Here is a 19,567-nt window from a genome sequence, read left to right on the forward strand (position 1 = left end):
TGTTGACCAGTAAACCAAAAAACATGCAGCTGATGATCAGGACTGATTGGTCAAGCATTGCCACTGAAAAAGGGCATAATATAATATTTTTATTAAAAATACTGATATACCCTTCTTTTGCTCATTACAGAGTAATTTCTTTTTGTCTATACTGTACTTCTATGGTGTTTATGTATTTTTTTTCTGTAATGTATAGGATGCATCCAGTGCAATTTACAAGTTCCACATTAATATATAATAGCTCAAGGTTGCACATGAAATTAAATGTTTTAAAAAGTTATTTTCTTCTGTGGATAATTAGTCAAGATGGCGCTAAATGGCAATTCCTTTGCTTGCATCTTCGGAAACAACTCTATTTCCATTTTCAATATCTCTATTTTTCCCTTTCAGGGTTCTTTTGAAGACCCTGACCTGGAGTTACACGCTGACTTCAGTTTTTTTGCGGCAACAGATTTTAAACATCATAAACCAGCGAGTTGTTTGTTATGTCTCCCCTCTTGCTGTGAAACGGAAACACCTCTTTCTCCCTTATTAGGGAGAGAGAGAGAACCTGCAGTATGTTGAATACCGGGTGAACGTGTAGTCTTTGGAGTACTGCAAGTCTGTGTCTTTGCTGTTGCTTTTGCTGCACGCTTGAGTGCTCGGTGGCGGGTGCCAATGCTTTTTTTTGCCAGTGGGGGAAGTGGGGATCGTTGCTTGCTGCTGCTTATGTGTGGGAGGAAGGGGAGCTGGGGGGGGGACTTTGGGGTTCTAACATTAAACTGTCATTCTTTCTTTGGGGCACTCCTCTGTTTTCGTGGATGGTTGTGAAGAAAAAGCATTTCAGTATGTATATTGTATAATTTCTCTGACATTAAATGCACCTTTGAAACCTTAAAACATTTGCAAGAATTCCTAACTGAACCATAAGACCTAAAACTGTGCATCATTAAACTGAATTTATATAATGAATGGAAAATAATGTTTAAACCAAATGTAACAAGCTGTGTCTGTTAGGAGTAGTGCATATGACCGTGAATGCATTCTTATGAAATGCGTGTGCCATGTGCTATGATTTAATTTGTCCTTATACCAGACACCGCTGTAGACTGGGTGCTCACTATCTTCAATGAAGCATAGGGCAAGTTTTATTTGCCTTTGTCATCAGCAGCCCAACAAAGTCCTCAGACACTGTATTGTGACAGACAAATAGAGTGACAATGCCTACCATAACCACTCTTGGGGGTGGTTCTCTTTTAAGGTGGAAATATCTTGAAATGACAATTTAAGAAAAACTTGTTTCTCCCTAATCTTTCATATTTGCTGAGATGGAGGGGAAAGTGAATGATGGATGGGATTGGGATGGAGGGAAAATGATAGCATGGAGAATAGGGGCTGCGATTGAGGGAGAAGATTGTGAAAGGGTAAGAAGAGGTGTGTGGGGACACGATCCATTTGCTGAACAAAGGTTGATACAAAAGATAGTTGGGAGAGAGCTTGATCAGTTTGGAAGATGGGGAGGGGCTGCATTTTGGGTTCTGGAGATGACTGAGGGGAAATGGTGGGTAGACCACAACTTCTGAAGTTGAGTGTGGAGCTGGAATGACAGCAACCACAACCCATTCAACACCTAAAGATCTATTTGGAAGAAGATAGGGGTCTTAGACAAGATAGCAGTTGTGTTGGCAAATTGAGCCCTTTGGAAAAGACTGAAGCACCTTTGTCTCAGTGAAGGCCTGCTTCACAGATTGTGTGTGGTCAAAGCAATTCGGCACAAGTGATATTGAAACAAGAGTTGTGCAGTGTTTGCCATCACCTCACCCTGTGCAGCTGTGCACACAGACCATAAGCTTCATAAGGATCTATATCTAATTTCTGGGAGTGTAGTACTAGTGCACAATGTATTTATCATCATATCAACAATTCTAGACCAATGTCTTCCTCCAAAACTCCTCATTGAACAACTCCATGAGTAAACCCGTGTTCCAGCAAGAAAAATATAAAATGAACACAAACATGCCCACAAAGCAACATTTACAATCTCTCTGCAGAGCTGATTGATTACTAAAAAAGGCACAGCCACATATTACTTGAGTACTGATACATTTCTAGAGATCTCAAGAGTTGTTTCACCACTAGTTCAGTCAGAAAAAAAATCCATCAGGGTTGATTAAATTATCTAACTGATTGTAAAGAGTTAAAATTCTGGATGCAAATTTCTGCCTCAACACGGCACATGGGGATTTAAGATCCAGTATGGGTTTATAGATACAGATTTAACCTGTACTCATCTTAAAGCTTGTAACTGTTAATACAGTAAATCTATTATAATTTGATTGTTTGAAAATCATGATGGTTTAGTATCCTGGTCACTGGCTTTAACTCCTCTGTTTCCTATCAACTCTATGTTACCACTATAAATTTAAAGTGTGTTGGTGTATCAATAGGACTGATGTACAATGGAACAGAAGATCTGCTAGTCCAGCATTACCAAAGTTCCAAAGGTGCAGAATGAATGGAGTTTTACTGTATAATACTCAATGGCAAGTTCATTTGGAACAGAAACAGAACCACAACATAAAGAAAAATCAGAAGTTGCTAGGGACACCCAGCGGGCCAGGCAGCATCTGTGCAAAGAGAAACAGAGTTGTTATTTCAGAAAGTCCATACAATCAGCAAAAAGCAAACTATCCTTAGTCTGAAGTTGGCTCTGTATGCCTCCACTGGCAGTAAGGTGTAATTACATTTGATGTTCACATAAGGCAATTTTTATTATAAACAGAGATGTACATATTCAAGAGAGACAGAAGAGAAATGCAATTACTGAAAACCTGTAGCTATACACAACAGAGTTGGAGGATCTCAGCGGATCAGGCAGCATCTAGAGAGGGGAAGTGGACAATTGGTATTCTGGGCCAAGATACTTCATCAGTCCTGAACTGACCCAAAGTGTTGACCGTCCATTTCCCTCCATAAATGCAGCCTGACCACTGAATTCCTCCAGTTCCTTTGTGTGTACCTCTATATACAAATTCAAAACTAGAAATGTAAATGAAGTCTTCTATGGTTAACATGTAAACTGCAAACAGAATTTTCAAGGATGTAGAGATTAATTTTCTCACCAGATTAGCAAGAAATGGTTAAATTCATTTGCCTTTTTTGTAGATATGCACAGAACTGGTCACATTTGTTTTTTTTATTAGACTGTGGTTATGTGACTGGATTCAATTAATCTAGAGCATTAGACTAATTATCAGTTGTGTATTGGGATCTCACCAGAGCCGTTAGAGATTTAAATTCCATTAAATGCATAAATTTGGAATCTGCACTACTACTAAAATGCTGTAGAAGAAAATAAACAGCAGATGCTAGTAACCAAAAAAAAAGCAGAAAATCGCAAACACGAGAAATCCAAAGCAACACACACAAAACGCTGGGGGATGTCAGCAGGTCGAGCAGCGTTTATGGGATTGAAGAAACAGTTGATGTTTAGGGCCAAGGTCCTTCTTCAGGACTGAGAAGGAAGGAGGAAGGCTCCAGAACAAAAAGGTGGGTGGAAGGGAAAGAGGCTAGTTGGAAGTTGATAGGTGAAGCCAGTTGGAGGGGGAGGGGTGGAAGGTAAAGGGCTAGAGAAGGAGGAATTTGATTTGAAAAGAGAGTGGACTGTAGGAAGAAGGGAAGGAGGAGGGGACCCAGGGAGATGTGATAGGCAGGTTAGAAGAGGTAAAGGGCCAGAGTGTGGAAAAGAAGATGAAGTGATGGGGAAGGACATTTTTTTTAAACTGAAAGGAGAAACCGATATTCATGCCATCAGGTTGTAGGCTACCCAAACAGAATATAAGGTGTTGCTCCTCCACCCTGAGGGGGGTTGCATCATGGCACAAGAGGAGGCCATGGACCAACATGTCAGAACGGGAATGAAGGAAACACTCAACAGACCAGGCAGCATCTGTGGAGTGAGACCAGAGTTAACATTTCAGACCGAAGAACACAATTAGCATATTTTAGGGAAGGAAAAGGCAGCTGCTGGCTTTATGTGGTCTGGCCTATGTTTAACACCAGGTCAATACAACAATATGGCAAGGTCGTAAGTGGCCTTTGAAATAGCTTGATCAAACTACTCAGTTTAACAAACTGCCATGAAAAACCATAATCACCAAACAAACAGGTTTACTTGGCAATAACTTAGGCACTGGATTCAAAAGGTATGTGGGAAAGGGAGAGAGTAGAGGAAAAAGATGAAGGGTGTACAATCACACTGAAGTCAATGTTCAGAATTCCTACCACTTCAAGCTCCATAAAGTGATAATGAAGACCTCTGGCTGCTAATTATTACAATCCTCTCTTAGCCAATGAAAAAGTGTCACTCTACCTGGAGCAGAAATTGGAAGCTACACTACTGACAGCACAGGAGTAGAATATAGTTGGGGTGGAGGATTTAAAATTATCAATCCATCACCAAACATGGCCCATTAGCAGCACTACTGACCATGTCCTGAAGCACAGTTCAGACACTGGAGTCTGAGAGATCAACCTCCTCATCCTCAGCTGTCAATAAATATGCCCATGCCAGAATTGGTAAGAGTGACCACTCAGTTTATTGATGAGATAAGATTTTCCCCACAACCTAAAAGTTTTCTCTGACTTATTGTGTGAACTAATGCCTCACTATTGGGGCAGATACGGAATAAAAACCAGCTCAAAACTGGGCACCCATCAGGTACTTGTGGGCCATCATATTCCTCCACTGTCACCTTGTGGCCCAGCTATGTGATTTTAATATCACCTCAAGGCCAGGCTCAATGAACAGCATAGAAAAAACAGTATTAACCACTAAACTGGCAAAACGTGGCACAAAAGCCAAAGAGAAATAGCATGCTAAAGGCAGAACTAAGAAATCCTGCAACAGATGGAAGTTCTGCAATCCTATCATATGCAATCATAGAAAGCAGAGAGCCAACTGAATGATTGTGTGTGAGAGGCAGAGAGAGAGAGAGAGAGAGAGAGAGAGAAAGGGGAAGCGTTTATTCCAATCTTCATCCAGACCTTCCAAACGAAGGTTCACAGTGTTCTCTTGAGTTCCCTGTCATCACAAAAGCCAGTGTCCAAACTGATTGACTTCACCAAACTGAGAAACATTTGTGTTTACTGAATAAAGACTACTGACCTAACAAATCCTGGCTGTAGTGCCAAAGCCTTGTACTCCAGACTAACATGACTCTGCCCTTAGCGTTCCTTACAGTAAGTACATTGGAATCACCTCAACCATGCAGAAAATTATTTTTTTTCAAACCTAGTAACAAAATTAATATGGATAATTACGGCCAATTTATTTTCTCACAATCACCTAAATGATGGAAGGGTTTGTTAACTGCGGCATATTGACACTTACTCACCAAAAACCTGATTGTTGATGCCCAGTCTGGCATCTGACCTCACTGTAACAAAAAGTCTGTACTCAAGTAAAGGAGCTGACTTCCAGAGGTCAAGTGAGGATGCAAGGTGACAAAGAGCCCCATAAAACTGAAAGCAACAGGCACAAGGGGTAATCTGGCCCAGTGGCTACCATCATACTGTCAAAAGGAAGACTGTCAGAGGGAAGTCATTTGTGCCCCAAAACATCACTACAGCAAGTCTTTGATATAGTGTTCCAAGCTTAACTTCTGCTGCTTCATCAACAACCTATGTTCTTGGTAAGTTAAGAGGTTTGCTAATGACTACATAGTGGCTGGCTCCATTTGCATCTCTTCAGATAATATTGACATTCAGCTAGGGTTGGTAAATATCAAGTGAGACTTGAACCACCAAAAGTGCAAGGCAATGGGAACCTCCAATTAGATACAGTGTGCCCATTCCAAATTTATGCTCACCACATTGCTGAATGTCCCACCATCACTATTCTTAGAGGTGACCAGTGGCCAGAACTTGACTGGATCAGTTATCTAAATAGGGTTGTTATAAAAAAAAGCTGAAAACTTTGGTATCATACAATCAACAAGCTTCTTCTTGATTTGTTAGAACTTTTACCATCCACAAGGTCAAAGCAGAAAAGTGATGTGATACCCTTCACTTGCTCTGAGCAGTACAGCTACAAGGACACCCAAAAATGTCAACATCACTTCGAACAGAGCAGCCTGCCTGACAAACAACTGATGCTCACACTCTCCACCATCAGAAACTGCAACAAGTCCATTTCACAGCAGCTTCAAATATCTCTATTCCCAACACTTTCACATTCCCCTCTAGGTCTCTCACAACGTTGGAGATGTACAACTGTTCCTTCATTGTCCCTGGATCTAGATCCGGGAACACTCTGCCCAAAGACAATGGGAGAGAACCTCCACTTGAAAGACTGCAGTAGCTCACCATCACCTTCTGTGGGACAGTTCAGTATGACCTGCTGGCCCTATCAGATCTCATGACTAAATCTGAAAAATTCATTGTTCATTGATGTGCTAGTATGGTTAATTTGACCTGCCACCTCTCTACATAAATCCACTACACATTGCAATATCCTTTTCATTTCCTAAACTCTGCAGATTTAAACACTGGTGGAGTTATTTGTAACAGCATATATATTTTCACAATAGCCAATTCCATGGAGCTCTCCAGATATTGCAGTCAATATTTATTCCTCAACTAATAACTGAAACAGATGACCTGGCTACTTGGTTCACTGCTGTTACTTAGAACTTACTGTGTAGAGATTAGCTACTGTATTTTCTTCCATTTCAATATGATTACCATTTGAATAAAATGCTTCTGTATTTGTTGAGCACTATGGGATGAGCTGGACTGTTATATAAAAAAACCTTTATAAATGAAAGCCTTCTTCTGTAAGATGATCATACAACACTCAAAGCCTAAAAACAGGAAGAACATGAAAACAAGACGCAGTAAAAGGCCACCTGGCCCTCAGGATCAGAATCAGGTTTAATATCACTGGCATATGTTGGGAAATTATGTGGGAGCAGTACATTACAAAACATACTAAAACACTGTAAATTACAGAAAATATATATAATGTTAAATAGTGCAAAAAGAGAAAAAAAAAGTAGAGGTAGAGTTCACGGGCTCAATGTCCATTCAGAAGTCTGATGGCAGAGAGGAAGAAGCTATTCTTGAAATGTTGAGTGTGTTCCTTCAGGCTCCTGTACCTGCCATTCAATAAGATTTCTTTTAGTTTTTCTTCCTGTAATAATGCCTATCCCTGATTATTTAATTTCTAAACATCTTTCAATCCCTTTCTTGAATTTCAAAATTCATCAGTTTATATTGTGTTCAATTCAGATCAACTCACTGGACAAATACATTTCTTTAGAAAGATCTCCATCAAACCCACAGTACGGAGCTAATTCCCAGGAAGACTGGGAATGATGTAGCTTCACTGTTGATGATAGCTCTCTGGACTTCCTTTGAGAGAAGATACTAACATTTGGCGCTAAGTCTGAAGGACCCATTGCATTTCACTAGCAAGCCTAAAGGTGCAGCAAGTTCAACATAGTAACGGGAATTCAGACTTAGAATCTAAACCAATGCTAGAATTAATTAGAGATGAAAAGCAAAACAAAAACTCTCATAAATATACACTGAAAGTAGATTTTACATAAAATAGTTGTTCTAAAAAAATGGCTGAAACATTTGATTATTCATGCCCTGCCACTGTTGACTGCTTTTTCTTTCAAAGTTGGAATGAATAAATTTGTTCAAGAACTTCCAGTGATTGAGAAGGACATAGAGATGATTTTATTCAATTTCGCGTTATATATAATCTGTGGGATTTCAATGAAAGGCCAAAGCAATTTGAACCTTAAAATAGATTTACATTTCTTACACAAGTCATCTGACTTAACCTCATCAGCTCACACAGAACTGGTAACCTTTTTTTTGTGGCTAAGTGGGTGTTTACCACACTATTTTGTTTTAAAGAAAGACATTATTGAATCAGCTGTGGATTTCAGTCTGCCTGTGGCGACTCGATCCTTATGAATTCCGATCTTGAAAAGCTCAATTCTCCAACCAATCTGCATTTGTGACCACAAGAAGATCAAACAGGATTGTGCCATAATGCTGTGCCACTGCACTTCCTTCAAACAGGACCGGCTTTCTGAAGTACTCTTCCCTTAGCCAAAAAGAGTAGTCCACAGTACTCATCTACAGCCAGTCCATTTCTGCAATGGTTCCACAACTTCTCAAACCAGAGGCCCAATGTGAACTAGCAAAATTAATTCCGCCTAACATGGCTTTATAAAAAGAATAATAGGATGCTGGAGTATGGTGTATTTTGAACACTAGTTAATCAATGGTGTTCATAAATAAAGTTCACAGATGTAAACTTTAGATAGAGCTTACAAGAAATGAAACTTTTCATGTAATGAGCAGTTACCATCTGAAACTCATGGCTTATAGGGCCATGAGGGGGATCAGAGAGGCTGGATTGAAATCTGAAGGAAAATCAATTACAGAGCATTGGGGCAAGACCAGGGAAGGCAAAGACTTAAAAAAAAAACACTTCCTGTGCTTGGGCTTTATCCCATTATATTGCTGAAATTGCCTTTTCCATTTTTTTTTTAAGTGCACTGACAAAATATGTGTGCTGTTTTTTGATTAATGGGGTTAGAATTCAACATAGTTTTTAAGGGGCCTTCAGCAAGCATACAATTGGTCTCCCTCCATGTTGTGGATGCAGGATACTTCTAATATCCTGCAATTCTGTCATTATAATCACAATTAAACCAAATGATTCAGCATTCCCCTCTCAAAGAAAGAACAGGCTAGCACTTTCCTTTCTTTGAAAAGACTCCAACTCAAATATCCTTTTTCTCCCAAATAAAATAGTGTTACATGTAAAACTTTATCCTGTTCGAGAAGCCTGATTTCATAGATTCTGATTTTCATTCTGATGTGTGGTTCTGAAAACTGGAAGACAAATAGAATGCTACAAATCATTATGCTGCTAGTAGCCTCTAAAAATGGCTTGGCTTTGGAGGTGATCTCTGCAGTTAATTAAATTGTTTTGCAGTAACAGCTTAAGTTATTACAAGTCATCAGATGGAAGAAGATTCAAGCTGATTTTCTTCTGTCCTCTACTCCTTCCCCCACCCCCAAGAAACTTCTCCAAAGAAAAGTAGACAGCGGCACCTGCATTTGATATCCCAGGGTAATAAGCATGTGGCCTGTGGACATCTGTTTGTGCAGATCCAACCTCTGAACTTTTATTTACTAGTGCATAGGACATTATATCACTGGCTTCTATTGCCCATACTTTTTGCTCCTTAACTGAAGAAGCACTTAAGATTGATCTCAGTGTGACTGGAGTGACATATAGGTCTGGATCAACCTGTATTTTCCGTCCATCCAGTTGTTTTGCAGGTATCATAACAAATAAGTTTTACCCCATTTTAAAACTCTGTATTATTAACCTGAAATAACCCATTCACCAAAGCCTCAAGTCTACTAATCTAATAATTTCACCACTGCCTCTAACTTCTTTAGATCTGTAAATGGAGTGAACCCTGCCTCATTTGGGTGGTACGTTAGTATGCAGTCACTGGAGTACAAGGATCAGCTACACTCTTGGGGTGAGCACGTAGCACAATTCATCCTCCAGAGCCTTGCGTTTCTCAAGCACGTGGAAATTTCATGTTTTCTGAAGGGCTTAATGAGTATAATTAACCTTCATATGAGAGAATGATTTCAATTCTCTGAAAGCCCTTAGTCCAGCCATTTTGAGTCACACTTTGCACTGACAGATATATGCCTTGAAGCCCTCAATGGCTCAATCTATCTTACCAGATTTCCCCAATTCAGTCATATTTCCCTAAGTGACTAGTGGCCAGAGAAATCGCAAGAGGATCTGCAAAAGGGAAGGGGTGATTCAAAACTAATGATTCCATTCAATCTTCAGACTTCTAATGCCCACTGTGACATGCCGAGACATGTCTGGCACCAGGTACAAAATGGAGGGAAACCAATTGTATCCTTGCTGAAGGCCCCTTGAAAACTATCCCCCATTAATCGAAAAATAGCACGCACATCTTGTCAGTGCACTTACAAAATTAACTGGAAAAGGCAACTTCAGCAATACAATGGGATAAAGCCTAGGCATACAATTCCACTCGCTTTTAAATGATGCACTCTTGAGAAAAATTATCATGAAACCTTTCCACAGAATCTGAGCCAAAACCTACACTGCTGAAACATTTGATCACAACGCCTATAGTTTAAGTTCACACAAATATTCCTGTGTAAAGCCGTAATTGCCATTTGTGTGTGCAAAACCACTGTTCTGCTGGGCAACACAATCTTAATAACACACTGCACAATTCTCCAGGCAGGAGGCTTTTTCACTTGTATTGACCATAATTGATTTAATTATGGAAATCTCAAATTCAAAGAAGATGGACCGAAACAGCAAAATCTTGTGCCTTTAAGTAGGCTGTGTCAGCCCTAATTGGCGCAGAGTTATTTGCGATTATAGAGCATATCTGTACACAATCATGTTCTGCTTAGCCCAAGAAGTTTTAACCCCTGTGGGGGCTGAATTACATTTCATACTGCATTAAATTAAAACAGTTAGTCTCTTTAAATGTGCATTTTGATGATGATGAACACTGTGCTGACAACCTCCATTTAGAAAGGACTTATTCTGAGAAGTGAATCCTATTAATGTCTGGTAAAGCATTAAATCACTGATGGTGGCTTTTGGTGAGAGGCGCACGACTGGACTAGATTTACTGCGTCTGGTGAAGCATTGAATTCTATCACATCAATCACCTACAACACCCCAAGCACTCCTGAAATCTGGCTTCCTATCCACCGTGTGTAAGTGGCATCGCAATAACAATGCAGATGGAAATTTCTAACCAAATTTAATAAAATTACAATTTTTTTAAATTGGGATTTAATCTCTGAAAGAAATGAGGCACGAAAATGCAATGGCAACAGTGAAATTCAGAGCCGCGTTTAACACCCCAGCCCGAGCCAGACCTCATCACCACCAAGGTTTTGCTGAGCTGAGCCCTTATAGTACAATACCTTTGCTTTCTTGGCTTAGTTCGTGATTGTCTTCAGGGGTTGTAGTTTCCAAAGCAGGCTTCATCCTAGACACAAAGGCAAATTCAGAGACAACACTTCCCGCTGTCTCTTTGTTTCCTTTTTCACCTTTAACTCACACTGCAACAGTGATTGAGATGTGCAGTGCTGCTTTTTGTAAATGCTGTCCCTTCCAGAGATGCAGAGGTCTTGTCAGAGGCGATTTTACTCAACTTACTGGTCCATGAAGATCCCTGCCAGCTAATGGTCTCACATACGTCACGGAGGGCTCCACTCCTAAACCAGCACGGCTGAATTAAAATTCTACTCAAGCTCCTGCCCAGCTAAAGTTTAAAAGTACATTTCTGACTCTCCTCTAAAACACACCAAGTGAAATGACAAAGAATGGAGGGATGAATTGATTACATTATGAGAGAGTTTGTGCCCTACAATAAAGGGGACTCCGTCTACTCACAGCAGTCTCCAAAAAAATCCCCGCTGCACTGGTCTCTTGGGAGAATGCATGTCACTACACAATGAGAGGACCACTTTTCCCAAAGAGCATTCTTAAGTCGTGTTCTGCATTTTAATTTGCTTTGAATTTCCACACAGATGACAGCCTTAATTAATTGCATCTGATGGGATGTGGTGAAAAATAAACCACTACTCTTCACTCCCCTTCAAGCCTGGCTTTTTTTAAACTCAGCATTGAAAAAGAACATAATTACTCACATATTTGCTAACAGATGAATTGTAACACAAAAGATTCACACCTAAATTGCTGTCTTGCTTTTACAAAGTAACGCCCACAGGTCATAACTGTGAGAGCATGACATCTAGAAACCTTAAGATATTCAACAGAATAAATGAACTAACATATGGTTTCAATATGATCATAAGAAATAGAGGCAGAATTAGGCCATTCAGTCCATCGAGACTGCTCCAGCCATTTGATCATAGCTGACTTATTATCATTATCCCTCTTAACTCCATTCTCCTGCCTTCCCCTCATAACCTTTGCTGCCCTAACTAACCTCTGTTTCAAATCTACCCAATATCTTGGCCTCCACAGCTGTCTGTGGCAATGAATTCCACAGATTCACCATCCTCTGGCTAAAGAAATTCCTCTCCATCTCTGTTATAAAAAGATGTCCTTGTATTCTGAAGCTGTGCTCTCTGGTCTCAGGCTCCCCCATCATTGTAACATCCTCTCAACATCCACTCTATCTAGGCCTTTCAATATTCCACATACTTCAATGAGAATCCCCCCCCCCCACCCCACCCCCCCATTTTTTCTAAACTGTTTCATCCTTGGATTCTGTAGAGTTGCTGTAGGGAAGAGTCTGTCCAGCCTGCTCGATGTGGCTGATGGATCATAGGCTCTTGTTTACTTCTAAAATGAGTGAAATCAAGCACGATGTAAATCCTTTGCTGCTCCTGGATTAGAATAATGTTGGTCTTTAATCTTTGTATTGTCCCATGGCAATATTATTTGTAGTCATTGGACCAGTATCTGTTGAGAGTAAATCCTAGCACCAGTTTATTTTGTGTAGAAGATTGGAATATGCACACATTACGTTCGTGTTAAGAGGAGTGGTTTTACATTGTGTAATTCTGGAGAGATGGAATGACACACAGTGCTGGAGAGAGGGTGGGGAAGGCAGGTGAACTACACAAGAGGTGCAAATATGAAGAGAAGCATGAAATCTGAAAAACCAGGGAGTAAAAATGAACACCAAAACATGAGATTTTTTTTCAATAAAAAGCAAAGGTCACTGAAAATCAGGTATTGCAGGAAGGCTGCATCTTTCTTTCAGGGCCTTCCATGTGCCTGACATGTTGAAGCACAGGGATACCGGAATGTAGAGTACAGCAGCATGTGATGTGCACATGGACGCTGTTTGCTTTCCCTGTGCATTATTCAGGCCAACCATGGCTAAAGAGGGGCTGCAGAGCAGGTTTCAGGGTTGGTATTGTAAACTGAAGTCAGGTAGATGCCCTCTCCTCTCAGTCAGTACCAGAAACCCTTTCCGCACAACTACCTTTCCAGCATTCTGAAGGGACTATACCCACTGAGGTGCTTGGGTTTGCTCTTCCATCCTCACCCACATCTTCTCATGATACCATCCCATGTAAACACAGGAGATGCAATACATTACCATGTACCTCTTCACTCTCTACCATCAAGGCATCTAAAATTCACATACATAAATTAATAAATAAATATAGACACACACACACACACACACACACACACACTCACTCACTCACTCACTCACAGCAACTGAAAACATGGCTTCTCTACAGCATGTCGGCACCACTGGTTCACAGGACTTGAAGCTCTGAAGAGGTTTGCCCTGATAAGGGAGACTAAGACAAGAGCATGAATAATCAGGGTAAAGGCTACGCTGCTTCTGACTGAGATGAAGATTGTGAAACTTTACGACTTTTCCATTGGAGGTGCCGAGTCACTAAAAACATTCATTGCCGCATTAAATTTTTGGATTCCAGGAGAAAATGGAGGCGGGACTCAGGCCGGAAAATGAAGTTGATCCTAAAAGTTACAATCTTTGCGGAATAACAAAGCAGACATGAGGTACGACATTTACCCTATATCCCCTTGCTCCTATTTCCCATGGGGTGGCATCATAGGATCATTCCATTGAAACAATTCTGTTTTTAATGATTAGTGCTTGAGCCAACTAGGTTATCTAACACTTAACTAACCGATGTGCCCATTAACTGGCACCATAGAAGGAGCAGCCATTCCCACGTGGGGCACTGTGCTGAGGCAGTGCTAGGGCTGGGATCAGGACAGTTCAGATGGAGTGCCCAGGCCAAAAGAGGAGTCTCCTGGCTCATCCGATCGGACAAAAAAGCTCTGCTGGGAATGCTATTCAAAGTTGCATAAGGTGCAAGTGAGTTGCGATGAAATGTCAAAATCAAGTCTAAACTACGTGGCCCTGAAGACTAATTCTAGTGTGAAATTTCATTCTCTTATATGTAAAATTTTCAAAGTATGATTAAAGTAGTATTTGTACTATTAAGTATTAATTTATTAGAACATTTTTGACAAGAACAGGCCATTCAGCCCAACAAAGCTTGCCACATTTCTATTCACATAGTGTGTTGAAATAACTATCAAGTTTAGTTTTGAAAGTCTCAGGTACTACTCTCAACTGCACAGCTACTTAGTTTGCTCCATGTGTCCACACCTCGCTATGTAAAGAAATGCTTCCTGATCTTAGTCTGAAATCTCCACTTAACCAGCCTCCACTTCTGGCTCTGTGTGCTTGTGATGGATTAATTTTGAAATAGCAGCTGGCATCCACCTTACTTATACCCTTAATGACTTTGAACACTTCTATCATGCCTCCTCTCATTTTATGTCTACTAAGGCTAAAAAGATTTAATTCTTTCAATTTTTCTTGATAGTTCATACCCTGCAGACCTAGAATGAGTCTAGTTGGCCTTCTCAGAACTCTCTCCAGTGTCTACACATCCCTCACACAATATGGAGATCAAAATTCTACACAGTACTCAAGGTGTGACCTCACAAGCTCATTATACAGCTTAAGGAGAATGTCTCTAAACGTGAACTCCACTGAGCACATTGTAGAACGCAATATTCTAATAGACTTCCTAATCGCTTCTGTGCATTGTCTAGATATTGATAGTGACGAGTCTACCAGGACGCCCAAATCCTTCTCATACAATGTACCTTCTAACTCAAGACCCCTCCCCAGATTGTATATTTATATCGAATATTTCTACTTCCTATATGTAATATTTTACACTTACATACATTAAATTTCACCTGCCATTTATCTGCCCACTTCAGGATTTTGTTTAGATCTAACTGTATTGATCCTGCTGCCTGCAGGTTATCAGCCCGTCCACTTAATTTGTGTCATCAGCAAACTTTACTTGTTTATTTGTTATGTTCTTATCTGAATCATTAATGTAAATTAAAAACATCAGCAGCCCCAAAGCTGATCCCTGCGGAACTCCACTTTGGTGGACTTAAGCCTGATTTATACTTCTGCGTCAACTCGACGTCGTAAGTACTGTGTCGTCGTAAACCCTAAGCAGAGCCGACACGGATCCCTACGCCAGAGCCTGACGCGCACCTCTCCCAAAATGTAACCGCGCGTCACAGAAACACAGACCACAACAACTGTGATTGGTCCGCCTGGTAGCATCGCATTTCCTCCTACGCTGCAATAGCTTCCCAGTGGGCGACTGAAGGGCAGGGAAGGAACTCTGGCTGCAATGCTTTCCATAAAGCTTTACAGACCTTTGAAATTATGGAGGACACATTTCTCTTTTACGAAAAAAGGCACTCCGTTTAAACTTGTTTACCTCAAGAAAGACTACCATGACCATAAAGCCTTGCGCAGGCAGGTGTGTGCGCATGCGTGACATGCCCAAATGGCAGAGCGACGCAGACACACCAATGCACAAGTATATTTATATTTATTGGCTCACAACACGCGTAAGCCAATTGCGTAGGTTATGGCGTCAAGTTGCTGCAGAAGTATAAATCAGGCTTTACAGTAACAACTGTAATTATTATTCTTATGCCCCAATATTTATTCTTTGCTGTGGTGTATGCACACAACTTTAGTTAAAAGTTGTGCTTTCCTTCCTGAGGATCCCTGAGGTGAGATGTCAGCAGTCCTCGAGAACTGGCAAACAACACATTCAGTCAGGTGAAATGCAAGCTACAGAGATCACTACATCTCCATGGGGGCTTTCTGCAACATCAATGGTGAGTGCAGTTACTTCATCGCTTATTGCCAGCCTATGCCCTACAAAGTTAAAAATGAAATTGTCTGCTGAAATAATATTGTAGCAGTTAATGGAGAATAAGAAATTCCTTTTCTGCATGGAGCTCCCTCTCAATTGTCAATGGAAGTGATCTCTCAGCCTTTCTCTAGCACATCAGTGAACTCATATAAACTGCCGGAGGAACTCAGCAGGTCAAGCAGTGTTTATGGAAATGAATACTGTAAACAGTCCATGTTTCAGGCAGAGACCCTTCTTCAGGACTGGAAGGGAAAGGAGAAGATGTCAAAATTTTAAAAAAGTGAGGGGAGGCGAAAGAGAACTAGCTGTAAGGTGATAGGTGAAGCCAGGTGGCTGGGAAAGGTAAAGGGCTGGAGAAGAAGGAATCTGATAGCAGAGCAGTGTTGACCATGGGAGAAAGAGAAGAAAGAGGAGCATGGGGGGGGGGGGAGTGATAGGCTTCTTAGCAGACCAGGTAAAAGGACAGAGTGGGGAATAGAAGAAGAGGAAAAGAGAGGGGAAAAATTACCCAAAGGAGAAATTAACGTTCATGCCATCACGTTGGAGGCTAGCTGCATGGAATACAAGTTGTTGATCTTCCACTCTAAGAGTGGCCTTATCATGGCAAAAAAAAAAGGCCATTTATTGATGTTTCAGAATAGGAATAAGGATAGGAATTAAAGTGGATAGACACCTAGAAATTCCACTTATAGCAGATGGAGCTGAAGTGCTCATCAAAGCGGTCCAATTTATGTTGGGTCTTACCAATATAGAGGGGGCTGCATCAAGCACTCAGTAAACTGATGTATTCTACAAAATCTGTTTCTATTATGACCATACTTTCTGATATCAGTAAAATAACAACAGAACAGCTTTTCAGTATTAGTCTTATGAGATAGAATCAGCCTTAGTATTTTGCTTCACTACTTGTAGATTTATCTCTCAATGATATTGCACCAGCTGTAGTGAGAGAGTTCACCAATCTATTGTTTTCAACACCGACAGCTTCGTCATGCTCCCTAATAGTGCTTTCTACCCATGAGGCACTTGAAAAGTTCCTGCAGAATGACTCTTTTGACCACAAGTCCAACATTTAAGAGAATATTTTAGATTTGATGACATAATGAATGTAAAGAAAGAAGCACTGATTTTTGTTTTCTGTATGTGTAATTAAAAAAAAAGTTGCTGTATAAAACTAAGGTACAGTGAGGCTACCCAGTTTGAAAGAAATTCAGAAGAATCCATTAGCACCACAGCTGGTTGACTAACCGGGATTAGTAAATTGTGCTGTGTGATGTGAGTACATTGTCACCTTATAGTCCTCCCTGGTCAACTTCATGTATTAGAAAGAAGATTTGGAATAAAGTACTGGTATCTAGTCTTCACTTGCTACATAATTATGTTCTAAAAATAACTTCATTACAATCACATATTTCAAAAATACATCTACAGAGAACAATAATTTGTACTTCTTTCTTTACATTCATTGTGTCATCAAATCATTAAATGATAGACTTGTAGTCAAAAGTGTTTTCCTGCAGAAAGATTTCTATGAAGGACAGGTAATGTGGCAAAGTCCGTGGAATGGAACAGTATGCAGCAGTGAGGCCAGGTCCATGTTTTGCAACCCCAGAGACAGACTCAACTTCAGCATGCAATGAAACTTGCTTTTTCCTAAAAGGCCATAAGATGCCTGAAGCAGTACGCCAAAACTAAATAAAGTGAACAAATTGTGCTGTTCTCCCTCCCTCCTCATTGCAACAATAAATCCTCTACATTTCAGATGAGGTTCATTCCCGAAAAACAAAATTACACACATGACTTTATTCAATAGAAAAAAAAATCAAAAATGTTGCCCGCACTCTCATTAAGAGGAAACTTAGATTAAGCTAATGCTTCACCAATACCAAACTATTAACAACTCAGTGCACTATCATTTCATGTTTGAGCAGTCATAGTGAGAATCACATCTTCCCACTGCAATGGAATCATTTACAAAGCAATGTAAAGAAGACAAGTTCCTCTGATAGCTTGACAAGTTTTCTGTCTTCTGATCTCAAAATCTTCAGCTTTGGCATTTAGAATTACTCTCAGAGCTCTGGCTAGCTTTTAGGGCATCTTCATCAGCCTTGACAGCCATACCATAAGACCATAAGATATAGGAGCAGAGTTGGGCCATTTGGCCCATCGAGTCTGCTCCAACATTTCATCATGGCTGATCCAATTTTTCTCTCAGCCCTAGTCTCCTGCCTTCTCCCTGTATCCCTCCATACCTTGTCAATATGCCACTGACTGACCAGAAACATTGATGTGAATCATTTTCACAGCTACTAGGTATATCCTTGTGCCCCTACGGGACCTTTCTCAAGTCTTCAACCAGCCACAGGGAGGACCAAACTCAGCTGGCAGCACTGTGGTGCAGAAGTTACTGCAAGCTGCACTCACCAGTTCATAGATCCAGGTTCATTGCTGATCTCAAGTGTGGTGCTCACACATTCCTATTGTTTGGAGTATTATTCGACACCCTAAAGATCTGCTGGTGGTTTAATTGGCCACGGTTAATATATATCCCACTTGATGATGGAAAAAAAGCATCAACGAGGAGTTAATAGGCACACGAGAGAGGGAATAAGTTGCGGGGGAGTAAGGAGAGGGGTAATAGTAATGATCAGATTGCTCCCCTGAGAGCTGTAGAAACTCTCCTAATGTTCTTCTAATTTATCAAGTAAACTGATGGAACAATATATATGTGTAAATCATTAACCACTAGCAAGGTGCACACACAACTGATGTTACTTTTTCCTGGTATCCAGGATACCATCAATAATTGGCAATAGGGCAGCATTCACATAAACACTTATCTAATGGCCTTAGCCATCATTCCAGACAATGCAATACATAAAGAGATGTTTACTTTGTCCACCCCAGTTTCCTGTGGCTGCCTCTTCATTTCTTTCTGCATTGGCTCTGACTCAGCTCACATGCTCGATATTTGCTCTTGAATGTCCAACAAGTCTGCACAGGAGCAAACGACTTGTTTCAATGAGGTTCCTTTTGTGCTTGCCATTCATATGTTTCTGCTGAAATATGATGTGCTTTCAGTCAATTGCAAGATAAAGTTTCATATTCAGCCTAATAAGCTCAGTCTTCCATCATAAGTGAAAACTTGCAGAGGGCAAGTCACTAGTGAGCCTCCAGATGGCTATGGATCAAGAGGTGTGAGCCATGAACCAATGCTGCTAGGACACAAACCAGAGATGATCAATCCTGGCTTGGTCACCCGGGCAAAGGTGTCTGATGTTGAAAGTCTCGAAGCACCGCAAGACCCCAGGTTACATCATTGTGTCCCACCTAGCACATCTTAGGATGTGTCTCAGAATCGTACTCTTTGACATAGATAATGCTCTCTATGTTATAGTAAACTGACATCCTCAACCACTAATTGAAAATTGGTTTATTATTTTCACATGTACTGAGATATGTGAAAAGATTCTGTTAAGTGACTCATTTCAGCTCCAAAACACTCCTTGCTGATTTGCATTGGTGCACATAGAATATCCTTCAAACTATCATCAATCAGGAGTGAATTTGATGACACTGGGAAATTATTCTGTTTCAGGTAGATTTGAGGCAGATATAAACAAGTAGTGGATTGAAGTCAACTGTGCTCCTATCTACATTGTGTTAAAATTAATCAAAAGAAGAACCATGACAAACACAAGAAATCAGTTGTGGCCTCTGTTAAGACAAACAGTCCAGGAAAATG

At 40.5% G+C, this 19,567-nt stretch overlaps 1 protein-coding gene across 5 annotated transcripts in view; it reads right to left on the minus strand.

Moving 5' to 3' along the window:
- The window catches only part of gpm6bb (glycoprotein M6Bb), a 191,650-nt gene that overhangs the window by 77,955 nt on the left and 94,128 nt on the right, over positions 1-19,567 (minus strand). The window contains exon 1 of one of the 5 annotated variants that reach the window (XM_072260679.1): positions 11,017-11,452. The exons of 3 other annotated variants lie outside the window; for them this stretch is intronic. In XM_072260679.1, coding sequence (XP_072116780.1) covers positions 11,017-11,080 — 64 coding nt within the window. In that variant the 5' untranslated portion in view covers positions 11,081-11,452. Of the gene's footprint in view, positions 1-11,016; positions 11,453-19,567 lie in introns of those variants that run through there. One more of the 5 variants, XM_072260682.1, reaches the window with a different exon arrangement.

Source organism: Mobula birostris, chromosome 6 (genome assembly GCF_030028105.1).
Source record: "Mobula birostris isolate sMobBir1 chromosome 6, sMobBir1.hap1, whole genome shotgun sequence".
Classification (NCBI taxonomy): Eukaryota; Metazoa; Chordata; class Chondrichthyes; order Myliobatiformes; family Myliobatidae; genus Mobula; species Mobula birostris.